Consider the following 17715-nt stretch of genomic DNA (forward strand, 5'->3'; position numbering starts at 1 on the left):
TCCGATGGGTTTTAGGAGCACGCTCAGGGTTTCGGGGAGACAGATCCACACACAGCTGCTAACACTGAGCCTCACCCTCGGTTTGCGGCTGCCTCCCAGGACCTGGGCAGACCGGCTGCTCTCCGTGGTAACATTTGCATCTAAGCCTTCTCGAGTCACCCTGCGGCGACCAGCCGTGTGGTGCCTCACAGTCTTGCTGAAGCCCAAATGAGCGCGTCCAACCAAAAGACACTGAGGAAGCAAGCACTTCCCTACCAGTCGAAGCCGGCCGGCCTCCCAGCTCACTCGGCCCTGCATGGCCCACTATTCCTCGGAGGGGAAGGACATGACGTGCGCCATGTGACAACTCCCCATGGATTCCATGCGGCGCCAGGTTCTAGGTCTCGCAACCACATGGAGTTTCAAAAGTTGTTTCGTTTCCCAAAGGTGACAGGTGAACGATCTAATACTCCAAACGAGTACAAAGGACCACAATGAAAACACACAACCGTTGTTTTCCATCTGTGAGCCCCGGGTCCCTAGACCCCACCCTAGGGGGCAGTTCCTGCTCCTCGGTCCCTCTGTGTCCTGTAAAAGACAGCCTGACACTGATGAATGGAGAGCAGGGCATATGCTTAGATCCTCGAAGAGATGAGTAACGTGCTCTCTCCGGGCGAGGGAATGTTCTGCAGCCATGAAAAGGAACCAAGTATTGATATAGACCACAGCATAGACAAGCCTCAAAAACATGAAGCTAAAGCGAAAGAAGACAGACAGAACAGGCCACATATGGTGTGATTCTTTTTCTATGGTATGTCCAGTGTGGGGATAGAGATTCTACTTACATAAATGGGTTGGAAGAAAGCTTAGCGCGGAAAACTGCCACCATGGGGTGAAAACACCCGAGGTTAGCTAGCGAGAACCACCCACCCCAGGTTAGCTAGCGAGATATCGTAATGGGATCATGAGTAACTTGTTATCTCACCTGCAGGAAGTTACTTTCCATCCGGCACCAACGCACCTTGATCACAAACTCCACTCGCCCACCAGACCCTTTGCTTCTTACACACACAAGTTGATGAGTACTGTCTGATTGTTTTCTCCATGTTCACGTGTGCGAGATCTTTCTTCACACTCACCATGTGGGTAATATCTTGTGAGCTCAATAAATACGGAGACAAAACCCCTGTTCGGGGCTCTTGTCTCCTCTCAGATATTAGCCTCTCTCGTATTCAATTCTGCGTCTGCTCTCTTGCTGGATAAGAGGGAACTCCAGACTCCTAGTCTGCGACAGTCCAGAAAGGCACATACGACAAGAAAGAGATTCCTGGCTGACAGAGACTGTGAGAGGGGAGATGGGAAGTGCCTGCTAGTGGGTCTGGGGTTTCTTTCTTGGGAGGAAGGGGAATCTTCTGAATAGAACAACTGCTGCATTAGGGGTGCCTGGGTGGCTCAGTCAGTTAACTGTCTCACTCTTGATTTCAGCTCAGGTCATGATCTCACGGTTCATGGGTTCAAGCCCCACATCAGGCTCGCTCTCTCTCCCTCTCTCTCTCTCTCTGCACCTCCCCTGCTCATTCTCTCTCTCTCAAGAGTAAAAAAATACACAGGTTTTTAAAAAACCACTGCATGGTACATTTTTAAATGATGAAATCGTGGTAAGTGAATTACATCTCAATGTGAAGAGTTAAAAAAACTAAGTGGTCTATGGAGACACAAACAGGTAGATACACAAACAGATACACCTGGTGTGGCACTTTGAAGTAAATGCTTTTCCACTAAGAGGAAAGAAGCTGCATTCTTTTTACAAGAGTAGACTTCAAACATTAATCACTGATCAACATATAACATGATCTCTTTTTAATTCTTAAAAGAAAAGTAGTATTTTTTTAAACCCAAGAAAGCCACACAAACCTCTAAGAAGGCATTTTTCAATCCATGGTTTGAAAAAAAAAAAAAAAACATTGGTGTCCCGCACTGTGTGAATGGCCCTGCTTTTGCACAGAGACAATGCAACAGACAAAAATCTTACAGCATCCTGAGTAGTTCTCCTCTTGCTATGACAAGAATTCAAATCTGGCCTGGCATGGGGGGAGGATGCTTCCCCAAGATTAACCTAAAACAGTCACTTCCCATATGGGTGACCTCAGGCACATGACTTATTATGGGTTGGATCATGTCCCCCTAAAGATACGCTTTAGTCCAAACCCCCAGCACCTCAGAACATGACCTTATTTGGAAATAGGGTCTTTGCACATGGGATTCATTACAATGAGGTCACACTGGAGGAGGCGGGCCCTGATCCAATGGCCGGTGTCCTTAGAGGAAGATGGTAAGACCCAGGGAGACGCCAGAGATTGTAGGGACCCATCCATAAGACAAGGGATGGCAAGGATGCCCAGTGACATCAGAAGCCAGGACAGAGGCACAGGACAGGTTCTCCCCCAGACCTTCAAGGGAGCACAGCCCCGCGGACATCTTGATTCAAGACCACGGCTTCCGGAATTGTAAGAGAACACATTTCTGTTTGAAGCCACTAGTTTGTGATGCTTTCTTACAGCAGCCACGGGAACTCATACACGTATCCTCTCTCCGTCCACTTCTGTATTTATTAATCCCGGCCTACCTGAGATGACCACTAAGTCATTTAAGTACGGGTCATTAAGTGACAGGACACATGGGAAATGCTAGGCACAGAGTAACTACAAGATCGTATCTGGCTGGACTGTGACAGTAATTGGAAACCCTGCTCCTGAGCACAGAGCCTGCACATCCACTGAACACGCACTGAAATAATGAAAAATGAGACGTCTGCACCAGTGCAGCTCAGCCTCCTTCCCACCTGTCCATGTCCCTGCTGGGCCCCCAGCAGGAGGGCTTGAACAGTGAGTGATCTGGGCTTCATCTTCTGCTGGACCTTGACCATCGTGTGGGCTTAGGGGCGGCCCCAGCCGGCGGGTGGCAGGGTGGTGCACACCCTCTCACCCACAAGACCTTCTCAAATGTTCTCTTGATGTGACACCTTCCTGACACCATGGGGAACGTGTGCCTGTCCCGCATTACCGGACCCCACCGTGCACACACACATCACTGCATTCACAGTGATTCAAATGGGATTGCGTGCCTGCTAGGTGGTAAGCGTGAAGAATGGGGTACGCTTTTCTCCTGGGGGGGGCGACCTCAGGCTTGTTTCCCCCTGACCCTGTCCCCGGGAATGGGGGGGTGAGGGAAGCCAGCATGTCACTAGGAAGCACTGGTTATTTGTGGGGAATAAGCTTAGGAATTTCCCGAGCTTGCACTGATGGGTTAACAAGGCATAAAGAATTAGAAACCCATTGGATGTACACACCCAAGTTTGGGAAAACAAGATTTGGTAAATAAGAATAGGTAAAGTGGGGCGAAGGTCCCAGTATAGGACAAAGGTATAGGAATAGGGGAATCTCAGGATGAAAACATCTAAGACGGTAAGCAAGATTAGGTATTCAGGGCAGAAGCAACCCCCCCTCCCAACTGAGTACTATAGCAGAAAGCTGCTTTCACAGGAAGGAAGGACCAAATTAGGTAAATAGGGCTACAGATCGCTGCAGGGCGAAGTTGCCCAAAGTGGAGCTAATTGGCAAAAGAAAGGTGCCTTGTTGACCCTGAGGTGGCATGCTCTGTCTTTCTTGTCCCCTAGACCAGTTTAGGTAAACAGAGGCGGGGCCTCACGTCTGCTGTAAACTGCCTTCCACCCAGCACCAGGATTTTGTTTTGTGTTAACCCAAACCCCTAACACCGCATATCTTGAAAACCCCCTTGCCCTCACGACCACGAGTTAATGTCTACGATTTCATTGTCTCTTTGTGCACACCCAACAGCACGTTTGTAAGCCTTCTGATCCTAATAAAAATGGAACAAGGGCCCTTACTCGGGGCTCTTGGCTCTTGTCTTTTCCTGGACATTAGCCTCTCTCACATTTTTAATGCTGCATCCCGCTTTCTTGCTGGACAAGAAAGAACTCCAGACCCAGAGTCTACGACAGTTATTGTAAGCATGACTGCCTGTTGGGGACAGTCATGGATGGTCATGGACTGGACAAGACCTCTATGGCCCCAGGCCATGACCCCTGTGGCCAAGCAGGGTTCCAGGGCCCAAGCTCACGGACTGCTAAAAATGATTCCTGTCACTTTCTTATGAGATTTCCTTATGCCTGGGGTCCTGTCCTCATGCATGTGGCCTCGCCTCTACCAGCAGGTAACCCCCGGGAGGCTGGGAATCTGCCTCTGTGTGGCAGTGAGGACCCTGTCACAGGGGGATACAGCATGCACACACCCTGCCTCCTGGCCCATGTCCTGTAGCAGACTTAGCGGGCCGGAGGCCAGGCTGTGGCCTCCTGCGTCTTGTGAGCGTGGACGTTAATCTGGACCCAAGATCACTGCTGGCCTCACAGAGTGGCCTTGCAGCCAGCAGTGAGGGAGGGGAAGAGGTTTTAAGTCTCTCTGCATCCTTAGGTTTGCTGGCTGAGTAAAGAAGTCAAGGGCATGTAAGATACAAAGTGCAGAGATAACCCACAGCCATAGGCTTGGGGCCTGGAGCTTGGGAGAGCGTGCACGCGTGGGGGTGTGTTCACACACGGCAGACTTTAGGTCCAAACCTTTCCTTTGTGGACTGTTAGCAGTGACCACAAAATGAAGTAGGAGGTTTCTGAGATAGGAGATCAAACCCTTCCTAGCTTGATAATGAAATTGGAAAAAGAATCTCGGACCTAATACTTCTCCTCTGAGCCTGAGAATGCATGCGTCTAGGGCACGGGCCACCGAGAGAGAAAGACAGACAGAATCAGAGAGAGGTGGAGAGAAAACACATCTAATAGAACGGCAGCAGCTTAGTCGAGCCTGATCAAACTCAGTCTCTCCAACTGGAAGAGAAATGTGAACGAGTCATGCCGATGATCAGATAGCATCCTCGTTGAAAACGTCATACATCATTTTTAACCGAGACTGCTAAAGTGGCTGCAAAGGAAGAATCACTTACCCAAACCGGAAAGGTCTCAGATGAGCCAGGACTTACCGACTTGTGACTCTTGGCTGTTATGGTCTTCACCTTGTCGGGGTCCCAGATGACCACATCGGCGTCCGAGCCCACAGCAATCCGCCCTTTCCTGGGGTACAGGTTAAAGATCTTGGCTGCGTTGGTGCTGGTGATGGCAACAAACTGGTTCTCATCCATTTTGCCAGTAGCCTAAAGGCAAGATCCGTTCATGAGAAGAATGCCCCGTAACAGGGCCGGGGGAAGGGCAGACAGGCAAAAATATGGAACTGCCGACAGGAGTCCCCAGCAGAGGTCTGAAATTTTCTCTTCCCCCGCCGAAAACCGGCCATCCTGAAAGAGCCCAAGGGCGCGGCCCCATCAGAGTGGAAATGTAATTGACCGCTCAGGGGTATGTTGTTGGCATTTGCTCAACAGCCACTGTGCCATCTTGTCGGTCTTATTGGGTCCAAGTTTAATAGAAAATAAAAATCTGGGGTTTCAAGTCAGGGAACAGGGGCTGACTTGTGCAACAAGCACTCTCCTACCCACTGTCAACCCCAGACACAAACACATGGTTTACAAAACCATCTTCACAGGAACTGGTCAAAACAAAGCTAAAGAAAACATTTTAAATCCTTAAAGAGTAAAGGGCAGCTGTCACGTCTGCAAATACAGAGGACCCCATGGGACCTGTGCTGCTCTCTGAAGAGTCACGCATTTCTTCGTGTGCTCTCCTGGTACATTCTGCTTCTGCCCCAAAGCAAGGAAGGGAGCTTTAAGAGCCAGCAGGGCACAATGCCCCAGCTTTTGATGGGCCAGGAAGGGTGCTTCTAGAATGTTCCTGGGGAAAGGAACCTCCCCGGGGGGTTCCTTACCACTGCCTTGTCCCAGACGACGGTCATCCGCTCCTCTATACCATTGACGCCCTCAGGGATCAGAGTGAAGTTATCCTTGCCCACCGCCTTCTGGGCAGTGCTATAGGGACAGTGGCCACTGCCTGTGACCTGCAGGTCTCCACTGCAAAGACAAAAACAAGGTGGGGGTCAGACCTGAGTTCAGGTTGAACTTCAGGCACCCATTGCAGGCTGTGAAACGAAAACCCCCAGAGATTCTAAGGAGAGGATTTGGGGCACATCCCAGGAATCGGTGAGTGACATCAGAAGGTCCTCTGGGGGCCATGTATCTTGTTGGGAGAAGGTTCGGTCAGTGTGGGCTTCAGGCTCTCCGGGTAGGGCTCTCTAGGTGGCCTTCCTCTTCCTCACCTGGAAGAGTGGGCATCTGCCCAAAAGAGGTGCCAGGCAGGGTTCAAGAGGGAGCGAGGCCAGATCAGCCTCAGCCTTGGGGGACATTGTGGGACTTGGATTCCATGTTGACAGAAGAGGACCCTGGGAGTCTCCAGGCAGAGGAGTGGTTTGGTCTGAGTTGGGTTTTAAAATCTGGGTGCTGGCTGGGAATAGACTGTGATGTGCTGGGGGTGTGGAAGGGGCAGCACAGAAACAGGGGCCTGTCGGAGATGAGCCAGGATGGCCACAGCCAATGGGTGAGAAGTGGTCAGATCCCGGGGCCTCTGGGGCCCTGTGTCCTGCCATCTTCAGAGATGGGCAAGACTGTGGGAGCATTCGCTTTGTGGGGGATGATGGGGAGTCCATTTGGACTTGGAGCTGCCCTCCAGACAGCAGGCTGCAGATGATGAGTAAGCCCGTGGATATGCGAGTCAAGGGTTTTTGCATCATTTGGGAGAGACTTCCATGACAGGCACACACCCTCACCCCCTTGGGGCCCCTCCTGACCAGAAGCCCTGATTTATCCCCTATCCGGCAAACTCCTACTCCCCCTCTAGCTCCAGGCCCGATGTCACCTTGCCCACGAAGCCTTCTGCAAGTCTCCTAGTTGTGAGCACGTATCTCTACTCCCAGAGCAGCCTGGGCACCTCACCACTTACCCTTCTCTATGGCCTGTGTTCTTCCCTCATGTTGGCCAATAGCAGGGAAGGGACCAAAGTGGCTGTGCTCCTACTGTGTGCACGTGGCCAGGAGGTGCTTTGCAAATAATAGGAGCCACTTAGTGAACCCTAAATCCCAGGCCATTTTCCTACACTGCATCATACCCAGCTCTGCAATAGATACTATGTTCCCCCCAACGTTGCCAATGAGGAAACCGAGGCAGAAAGCCATTCCAGGTTATGTGACAAGCCCAAGGTGAATCCTGGACTCTCATTCCTAATCCTGAGTGCTTCCCGATAGACCTCAGTATACCCAATATACCCCCCACCCCCTGGGCTCTCACCAGGCCAGCAGGGAGGTCAAGTAGTCAGGTGTCGTGGGGTCCGGGCTCAGAGGAGGAGAGGTCACGAATGCCGCTGCCTTGGCCCAGTTCTTGCTCCAGTAGTGGGTGCCATCGGTCCCCAGGCTGGCAGCGATGGGCTCGCCAAACACGAGGGGACCTTTGGAGACAGACACGAACACACATGGTTAAGGGCAGATGGTCTTGTGTGGGATGCTGGTGTAATAGAAGTGGAGGGTCTCAGAGACGGGAAAAGGAGGCTCTGAGGGGCAACGTGTTGTCTGTCCTTCTTCCTGGCTTCACCACGCAGCCCAGTGACCCCCGGCTGCCCAGGTACTCACTCAGCACCTGCTGACCCACCCAGCAACCTCCCGGACTAGTCGTGCTTTTAATATTTGGATATGACCATTATCCCCTTTGGCAGATTTGTCCCTCGAGGCACAGGGACGGGATTTGCTCTCCCAGTATGGATTCTTCCAGAAGCAGATCTTCAAATGAAGGAGGCAAGTTCAAGTGTTTTATTTGGGAGGTGATTCCAGGCAGCACTGGCTAGAGATTGAGGAAGTGACATAAGGCAGAGAAAGACGTCAGGAACAGGTGAGTTGTCACCAAGCCACGGCCATGGGCACCTGCAGCTCGGTGCCGCGGGGGCCTCTGGGATACTGACGGCTGTTGGCACCTCAGGGCTGTCCCACCCCCAGGGTGTGGGAGCTGAGCTGTGTGTCCACCCCCCCACTACTTGAGAGCTGCTTCCAGAACATTCACTTTCCAGAAATTCCAGCCTGCCTTCTGGGGAGCAGGCCAGATGTGCTTCTGCCAGAACAAAGCCCATAGGCACGGCTGCAGGTCTGCTCACAGAGAAAGACGCTGCTGGGATGGGGGCCAGTAACACCGCTGAATTTGCCCGGAGCCACGCTGCTGGCCTGGTGGGGTGGCAGGCTTTGAGCTCCAGCGGTCTGGCATGTCCGAGAGCATATTCTACAGTGATGGGAAGGTTCTACATCTGTGGTGCCCAGGACAGCAGCCGCTAGCCCCGCGTGGCTTCTGAGCATGTGAAATGTGGCTATCACAACCAAGGAACGCATTTAAAATTGTATTTAATTCTACTTAATTTAAATTGCCACAGCCATGTGTGACTGGAGGTCACCACATCTCTCCATGCAGCTCTAGGACTGCTTCCAGATTCCTGTTACCTCTCTGAGCCTCAGTTTCCTTATCCTTAACATGGAGCCAGTCCTAAGCAAGCTGTGTCATACTAGAGCACCCTCTTTGAATATCTCTGCTTGTCAGCTTTCCCTTAACGATACTAAAACCAGGTTATGATGGGTTCAAAGGTGCTCTGTCCAACATGGTGGCCACCACGTGGTTGTCAAGCACTTGCCACTGGGGTTGGTCTGAACTGAGATGTGCTGTAACAGCGACAGACACACTGGATTTCAAAGACAGCACAGAAAAAAATAAGACAGATATATCATTAAGATCTTTTCATATAATTACGTGTTGAAAGAATATGTTGGATATATCAAGTTAAAATACAGTGTTGAAGATTTTTCTTGAATACAGTTGGTAGTACTTCCCACTCGGGGCTCCTATGAGAAGTAAGGAACATAACGTACACAGTGGATGTTCCATTACGGTTGTTGTGTTGTTGATTTCCACCTGGCCCTCCCCACGGACCCACAACTCCCCGGTCGGCCTCACATGAAGCAGCGGGAACGGGCGGACCTCGTCCCGGTGGCAAATGTCCCCGGCGAATGTCCTCCACGACAAAAGGGTTCCGGCCACTGTCTCTGTGCAATGGGCACTAGCCCTCATCTGTCCATCTGTCTGTCATTCTCCCTCCCTAAGTTTGGATAGGCAGATGTTCTGGGCACCCTTCTTCCTCCTTGGTCTGGTGACTGCTGGAGACTGTTGGACCTCACTCTCGAGAAGGCCTGGGGATGGTACGCGGGCCTTTGCTCTGAGTCTGTGGTTAGAACGCACCCACTGCGGCCTTCACCCGATGGTCCTCAGCGCGGCAGGCGGCCTGATACTGGGGCCCCACTCGGGAGGTGAGGATACCAAGGCAGGAAGTGAATGGCCAACAAGGAGCCGAGAACGGCATCAACCAACACCTACGGAGCCCTGGGGACCCGCCACGGGCTTCAAGTCTACAAGCCCCTGGGGCCATTCAGAGACAAGGCAGCGGATGCTCAAAGCAGTCATGTAGCACGTCCGTCTTTGAGCTGGGCGGCTGGCTTCCTGGACCACACTCACCTGATGTCCAACACAGACCCCCTGGCTCTGGAAAACCGTCTTCTTCCTTCCCAACCTGCAGCCGAGACTCTGTGGGCCCTACGACTGACCCTGGATGCAGACACTGACCATGGGGCCCTAGACAGGGGACTCAGGATGAAGGGCCAGAGGGGACCAGAAAGACGGTGGGCAGGATCCCACAGCTGATGCAGCCCGGCCCCATCACTGACTCGAGGTGCCATCCAGGACGGAGCTGGAACAATGCAGAGCTCGTTATCTGATCCCACAAGGTGGGATAATAACCTGCCTGAGGCTTAGACTGCTGGCAGGGTGTCTCTGGGCAGTGGCCCCACCAGTGAACTTGACCCCACCGGACGACCCCCTTCCTTATGGCCCAGCTGCCCCGCAGGAGGCCCAGGCATTGGGCTGCGTACCTTTCTTCCTGGCCAGAGTGATGATGTCCGCTGCACTCTTGCTCATGACCTTCGTGATATACACCGGGCAATTGATCCGGCCAGCGATGGTGATGGCCCGAAACACAGCCTCGGCCTCTAGCTGAGGACACGGCAATACACGGGTCACAGGACGGAGGGAGAGAGGCAGTACGACCCCCCCGCCCAAGTCCCCAGGGCTCTTCCCGAATCAGAGCCCTTCAGTGTTCTTCAATTAAGTGTGGCCAGAGGCAAATCTACCACATCAAAGGAGAAGAACACTAGATTTCTAAAAAGAAAGGAAATATCGAGTCAAAACGTATTTGGTTAGAGGGCTGGGAGACAGGATTGTGTCATTATGCTTGCTTGGAAGTATGCTGCAGGTTCCGTTAGAAGGGAACAGACCAGGCAGAATAAAGCATCAAAAAGCCCATAAAAAACCACCTTGCCCTCCTGTAGACCAGTGCGTCTTGAATAAAAGGACCAGATACGTTTTGAATGGCTTTGTTTTTAATTTCCAGTCTGCTGATGCCCCAAACGTGGTCCCACCCACGCACACCCAAGAGGGTCCCCACCCTGCTCTCCCGGCTGGACCCACTGTTCACATGCCTAGATGTGGAGTCAAGTCCATGTGCTATAAATGTTTATAAACACAGTCTCCCTGATCTCACCAGGGACCAGGAACACAGCTTGTGGGGCACGGGGCTCGGGTGCAGAGTACTGTCCTAGACCAAGAGCCCCTCAGGGTAAAACGTCTTTCTACTCGGGTATTTGTGTCCCCAGGATTGGGCACAAGGCCAGGCCCTCAGCAGACACACACACACAAACTGCCTGCCATGGAAACTCATCCATGCTGGAGTCTCAGAACACAGTGGGCAATGTCCAGGAGAAGCTGGTAGGTTCCAGGTGGCAAACATGCGGCTCCACTTTCTATCACCAGAGACGCAGATCCTCGGTGAGGATCCTGGACATGGTTAGGTCACTGGAGTGTTCGTGGGGCCTTGGTGTGAAGCTTGTGGGCCCTGAGACAAGCAGAGCCTTTCCCTGGCTCCTCTGATGGATTTCCATCCCCCGGGGCTCCCGAGTCAGAGGGCAGAGCCCAGGGAAGGCCATGTACGCTGGGGTGTCCGCGTCAGGGGAATGTGATGGAGGCGGGAGCTCTGGTTGGGCTGTTCCAGCTGGAACAGCATCAGGGCGAGCCCTCAGCCACGTCAGACTCACACCCAAGGGGAGGCCCCATTACCTCTTCAGGTCTGCTCAGAGCATGGCCCTCAGGACCTGTGATGCCCATCTCCAAGATCCGCTTCTGTTCCTGCAAGATAAGAGCAATGAGTCAGGGATTGTAGAAAGTCAATGGGGAGAGGCCGATTCTCCAGCCCCTGGTTAGGTAGGTGGGCGGCTGAGGCCCGGGGGGGGGGGGGGGGTGAGTGGTTTACGGGAGCCTAACATGAGCTCTGGGGTGATCCAGCTTCTTTGCTCGCTCTGCTCCCCCTGCCTCCTTCTGCCTTTGCAACCCAGGACCTCTGTCTGCATCCACACCTGCTCTCTATTCAGTGCCCCGACACCAGTGAGGGGGCGGGTAGGAAACGGGGCTCTAAAGACCACCCACCCACCTTTCCCATCCCTGACTCTCTGCTGCAGGGCTCTCCTTGGGCAAGAAAGGAGGTGTGTGGGTATTGCGTGAACGTGGAAACAAACCACAGAGCCCCACACTGGGAGTCCGGCCACAGAACTGGCCGCCTCTGTGACTTTGGGCAAGTTGGTCAAGCTCTCTGGCCTCAGCCTTCTCTTCTTTACACTGGGGACATCAGTGCTTCCATCTTGCGGCTCCCACAATGAGTCAGGGAGGGGGCGTCTGTGAGATGCCTGCACGGCACTCGGAGTGTAGCGGAAATCAGTCATCGGCAGCGGCTTCTCATTATCGGCCTCCTTCCTGGCGCCTGTCATTCTAGCGAAAAGCCTCTACCTCAAGCTTGTCAGATAGCCTTGAGATGGTTCCCTGAGCTAATGCCCTAGATCCAAACCCATTTGCTTCAAGGTTTCCTTGCTGCCAGAATACTATAATTTCTAAAAACAAAAATTGTTTTATATTGCCCAGATGTCAGCTGTGCTGCTGCTACTAATTTTCGCTTCTGCATTTCTGTATCATTCTCAGGCACATCCCTACCATGGGCCCCCGAGCCCTATCAGCCATGAAAAAAAACCACCTAATTTCAACTGCATCTCTGGTTATGAAGCTTGAGCTTACTACAGAAATGTAAACAGGAAACAAGGTCAAGGTCTAAGAGTTGGGGTGGATTTGAGTAAGGCATGGAATAATTTCAGCTATTACAGATGGTGTTTAGAAAGCATTTCTGCACACAGTCTACAAAATGATTTTATGATATGGAGAGAGCCCTGTGCAAGATTGTTTAATTGTCTGTTACTGTTTCTGTTGGAGAGAAGGCAGGAAGGGAAGAAGGGAGGAGGGAGGAAGGACCCAAGACACTATGACAGAGGAAAGCACAGGTCACAGAAAACCGGAACAGGGTTTCCAGGCAGAGATCGCGGGCCGAGCACGCGCGGTTAAACGTCTCGCACGCTGCCGGTGGGTATGTGGGTTTGTTCATTCTGGAAAATGGTTTAGCAGTAACAACCGAAGCTGAATATACATGCACCCACCAGCCAGCAATTTCACTCCTAGGTATAGACTAACAGAAAAGCAAGCACAGGTTCTTAAAAAAATCTGTTTAATGTTCTTATTTCTTTTTGAGAGAGAGAGAGAGAACGAGCAAGCATAAGCAGGAGAGGGGAAGAAAAAAGGGAGAGAGAGAATCCCAAGCAGGTTCCACACCATCAGCGCAGAGTCCAATGCTGGACTCGAACCCACAAACCGTGAGATCACGACCAGAGCTGAAATGAAAAGTCAGACGCTTAACTGACTGAGCCACCCCGGTGCCCCTGAAATGGGAACACAGGTTTAACAAAAGACTGAGCAAGAATGTGCACAGAAGCTTTGTACACGGCAGTCCTACATTTGAAAACATCCAAACATCCAGCAGTGAGAGAATAATTTCTGCCATATTCCTGCATCAGAATTCCACAAGTGATGGAAACAGAAAAAATTACGGTTTTGTGGACAACGGGGAGGAATCTCACGGACTGCGTTTTGAGCAAAAGACGACAGACGTAAAAGAACACATACCACGTGGTTCCATTTTTATGAACCTCAAACCTAGGCAAAACGGAGATGTGTGGGGTCCACGATTTCTGAGAGGTCCCCAGCGAGCCCGCCTCCTGGCTTCCGTGCCCTGGGTAACCGATCCCCTCTTGGCATGTGGCTTGGCCCTAGCAGCACGCTTCTAATGAGCATCACACGGACAAAAGAGATGGGATGTCCCTGCAGAGGTGAGGCTACAAAAGGGTTCTGGCCTCCACCTTGCTCTCTCCCTTGCTCTCTCGGGAGGAAGCCAGTCTCCCCGCTGGCAAGGAACCAAGCTGGCCTTTCGTAACGGCCAGCAAAGAACAGAGGCCATCGGTCTGACAGCCTGCAAAGAACGGAATCCTGAAAAGCACCACCTGAGTGGGGTTGGAAGACCCGTCCCAGTCCAGCGTAGGACTGCCACCTTCACCGTAGCCTGTGACAGTCCCAACTGAGCCACACGCGGACTCCTGACCCAATGGACAGGAAGATAAGAAATGTTTACTGCTTTAAGATGCTAAGTGCCGGGGTGCTTTGTCACGCAGCCACAGAGAACTAACCTAGAGGTTGGTGACCAGAGGTAGGGTGTTACCGTAACAACCACCTGAAGCTGTGGGAGTGGCTCTGGGACCAGGCCGTGCACGGAGGCTGCAAGAATTTCAAGGCACGTGTTGAAGAAAGCCCAAAGTAGCCCGAAATGGACCGCCTGTGGAAAGACGGACCTTGGGGGACCTTGGCAGTAAGACCTCAGAAGGAAATGAGGACATTTTTGGAAGCTAGAGCCCGCTGTGTCTTAGCAGAAGGCTTAGCGCACTGCCCTCCGTGGCGACATGGAGGGCAGAAACGGGCCGAATGAGCCGGGGCCCCACGCAGGAGACTGCCCAATGAGCTGTTGGGAGAGTCTGTCTGGTTTCTTCCCGCTGCTTGGAGTAAAATGAAAGAGGGGGCGTAAAGAAGCAAGGGGTGTTAAAAAGGAACCAGGACATGATAGTTTTGAAAATTCTCCACTTCTCCAAAGAGTAGAGGATAGTGCGATGAAGAAATGTCTTCTGAGCAAATATCAAATGCAGGGCATAAGCAGCAGACAGTAGCCCAGTGACCCCACAACCTTGGTGAAGATCTGGAAAGATGGAGGGTGGTTGTCCACAGGGTGAATCGGTCACAAAAGGCCTGTGAAGAGATTGAGGGTGTGTCCCCAGAGCCTCTCCGACAAGAGGGCCTCTACGGAGCTCCGGGTGTGACCAACGTAGGGGTAGACTTATCTGGAAGAAATCCGTGGGTGCCTTTTGTCTGATGGGGAAAGCCACAGAGGGATTCACGGGAGGCCAACAAAGGTTTGGGGAGAATCACTCTATAGCAAAACACTGGCAGTCGGGGCTGAATGGAATGAAAACTCCTCGAAAGGAAAGGGGGCAGTTGGACCTTCAAAGTCTACTGGGCAGGAAGCAGGCTCAGCTGCAGGCACGTGCTGCCTGCCATGGGACGGATCGATGACGGGAAGCGGGGGGATAGAGCCAAGAGCCCGGAAGGCGGAGCCAAGAACCACGCAGAACTATTCTCAGGCTCCAAGACCACTCAAGGAACTGCCAACATGTGTCCGACCGGATTTCAGAACGGCTATGGGCAATCCTGAAGCTTTCCGTTTTCCCTCTTGAAAAGGAATGTCCCCCCACCGTTGATGCTGTATGTTGCGTGTGTGTCGGGGGGAGGCAGATAACTCATCTCTGTGGCTCCAGAGACCTAGGGACTGTCCCCAAGGCGCCTCACCTACACCTAGATCTGACCTAGACACTTCCAGACTTTGGGGCCGTGACGGGGCTGTGACGGGGAGTCGGGAGGACCCTCGAAGGGGACGGATGTGTTCTGCATGTGAGAGGGGTATCAGTCACTGGGGGTCAGAGGACAGACTGGCAGACAGTCTCGGAGAGGGCCCCCAGCGATACTCCCTTCCTGGCATTCACACCCTTGTACCACCCCAACTTTCTGGCTGTGGGCTAGCCTTAGTGACTTGTTACCAATGAACAGAATTCTGCTGCGTGATACAACGTGTTTGTTTTTTACTCTGAATTTGAAAGAATTTTGATTTCACAGAAAAACTGCAAGGATGCAAATAATGAGAAGTAAAGCCAATAGCCAACGTTCACAGCGAATCTTCAGATCTCACGCACTTCACCATCGCGGCACAGTCCTGCTGCGCTATCGAACTGCCTTACCATCCTGGCTCTGTGCCCCATGTAACAGCGAGCAAGATATTCCTATCTGAGCCTCAGTTTCCCTATCTATAAAGTGGGGACGTCTATGCCATCTCTATGCCATGGAGTAGTTGTGAGCATCGCCATATACACGGCATCGTGCCTGGTATTAACTCCCTTGACTAGATGCATCCAAGTCTCCTGTATGCCTGGCCTTGCTCGGGGACGTCATGACCAACCCACAACCCCCCCCCCCCCACCCCTGCAAGGCCAAGTGGCCATCCCTGCCTTCCTCCTCTTCTCCATCTGGTCACTCGATGAAATCTGAAGAAGGTGCTCCTTCCTTCACACACTTTGCTTCTTCCACCTCCTCTATCTCCTGTCTTCATTCCTTCTAAGAAATGAAGTAGAACCTAGCTGGTCACCCCGCGTCCATCCTTTTCCTGCCAAGTTCATTCTACCGCCAGAATGATCACATTGGGCTAATGTCTCCCTTTGCCCAAAGCTTCTGCATCGCTGCAGCCTATTATAATGCGTCAGACACTGCCCTTCACATACGCGATAGAATTTAATCCTCACAAGGTAGGTGCTTCTGGACGAAGAACAAGAATGTTCGTGGGGTAGAGTTCCCTGCCCAAGGTAGGAGGGCTGGGAGGTGGAGGGGGCCGGGCTTTAGCCATCACACCCCCCTCCCAAGTCCCATAAGACGATGATCAACCCCAGCGCCCACGTGCCTCATCTCTGGTGTCTCCAAGTCTGCAAAGCATCTCCATTCAATCCTTATTTGTCTCTCACACAAACCCTTTGAGGTCCTCAGTGGCCTGCCGAAGGCCCCCTGCAGACGGTGCGTGTGTGACGCCCACCTGGAGCGTCTGAGGCGTCATCCAGTTCCCGGCCTGCCCCTTCGCTGCCTGGCCACCTCACTGACCGATGCCCCCACCCCTTCGATCAGACCTTCTGCCCACGGCCGCCGACTGGAGTGGAAGGGGGGGACCTCCCTCCACACCGCTCACCTGAGCTATCAAGTCTCCATTTTCCGCGTGGACCAAGATCACAGCTCCCAGCCCCTTAAGGAAGGTGAAGGCTTCATAGAGCTGGGGAAGAACAAACGGGTTGGGGGGAGATTAAAAAAATATATATATCACAGCCTGAACAGCTGCGAAGAGTGTTCTGCTCACGCACAGTCACCCACCCGCCGGCGGCTGCGGCCGCAGCATGACCGTTCTGTTCACGCGGATGGAAAGTTAAGCCTTGGAGAGGATCTCCCTTTGACCCTGACGCCCTCTGGACGCTAAAGCAGGAGGCTGCGGGTAGGGCAGAACCGATCAAAGCCGCACCGTGGCACAATATGCCTTCGGTCTTGGTGCCCACCCGCGCCTTTCGCGTTCGCTGCGGCCCTGCTCCATTGACGTGCCTTCGGCTGCCGCCGGGGACAACGAGGGTGCGAAGCTGGTTTTCGTTTTACTAAGACTGTGTAACTGGATGCGCTCAGCCTGTCCTGCGGCACCTGGGGGGTTTGTACAGCTCTGCGAGAACTTGAACGCGTGTCATTTTCCAGACCACGGTAGGGCGGGGGTCGGAGGCTACAAGAACTCTTAACACTCAGGTCATATGCACCCTGCCAGGCAACCCCTTATGTAGGCAGCACAGGCCCCGCCCACCGCCCCTGTCAGACATTTGCACGCGGTGAGGCCCAAAGCCCCCACGTCCCTTCTCCGGGGCCTCTCGAATTTTACCTCGGTTCTCCAAGTGTGCAAGGCAGCACCCCACCCTGGGACGTGTACTTTTCTATGGAGATGGCAGGCGGGGAGGATACACAGGGGCAGGAAGCACCTCCCAGGACCCCCATCGCTCAACTCCACCTGTCCGTGGGGGTTGGCGGTTAGAATAGAACAGGTGAAAAGTTCAGTTATGCTAGACAGACTCATGCTACTTTGTCATGAGACTGAGCCAGTTTTAGCCTTTTGGTGACACAGCAGAGGCCTCCAGGGCATCTGGGGGTAAGTGATTCTCTATAACTGCGCGTGTTTATTTTGAAAGGCAAGACACGGAAGCATCTCCCATCACACATCGAAGGCATTACAGCTTATTGGCATCCGTATGTGCCAGGCACTGCCCTGGAGCCTCGTGTGAACTCATCCAATCCTCCGACAACCTTCATGAGGCTCTTAGGAGTCTAAAGCAGAGAGGTTGAGAAAGCTGCCTCGGGCTGCCCAGCAAGGCCAAAGCTTGCGGCCAAGCAGTCTGGCTGTCGCATCCCTGCCCTTTACCAGCGCACCACCCCGCCTTCTTAACCAGCAGAGGGCAGGGCACTGATAACAAAACAAACCAGGAGCCCCAGTGGCGTCAGAAGGCCAAGCGCCCGGCAGACAGTCACTGCGTCACCTGTACCATCGAGCCGCAC

The 17715-nt window shown here is 52.9% G+C and overlaps 1 protein-coding gene across 2 annotated transcripts in view; it reads right to left on the reverse strand.

Moving 5' to 3' along the window:
- The window catches only part of CRMP1 (collapsin response mediator protein 1), a 77419-nt gene that overhangs the window by 9467 nt on the left and 50237 nt on the right, over positions 1–17715 (reverse strand). For both annotated transcript variants that reach the window (XM_030314232.1, XM_030314235.1), the window contains exons 6-11: positions 16325–16405; positions 11182–11250; positions 9942–10062; positions 7276–7432; positions 5865–6006; positions 5029–5199 (exon numbers count right to left, since the gene is read on the reverse strand). In XM_030314232.1, coding sequence (XP_030170092.1) covers positions 5029–5199; positions 5865–6006; positions 7276–7432; positions 9942–10062; positions 11182–11250; positions 16325–16405 — 741 coding nt within the window. The remainder of the gene's footprint in view (positions 1–5028; positions 5200–5864; positions 6007–7275; positions 7433–9941; positions 10063–11181; positions 11251–16324; positions 16406–17715) is intronic.

Source organism: Lynx canadensis, chromosome B1, assembly GCF_007474595.2.
Source record: "Lynx canadensis isolate LIC74 chromosome B1, mLynCan4.pri.v2, whole genome shotgun sequence".
Lineage (NCBI taxonomy): Eukaryota > Metazoa > Chordata > Mammalia > Carnivora > Felidae > Lynx > Lynx canadensis.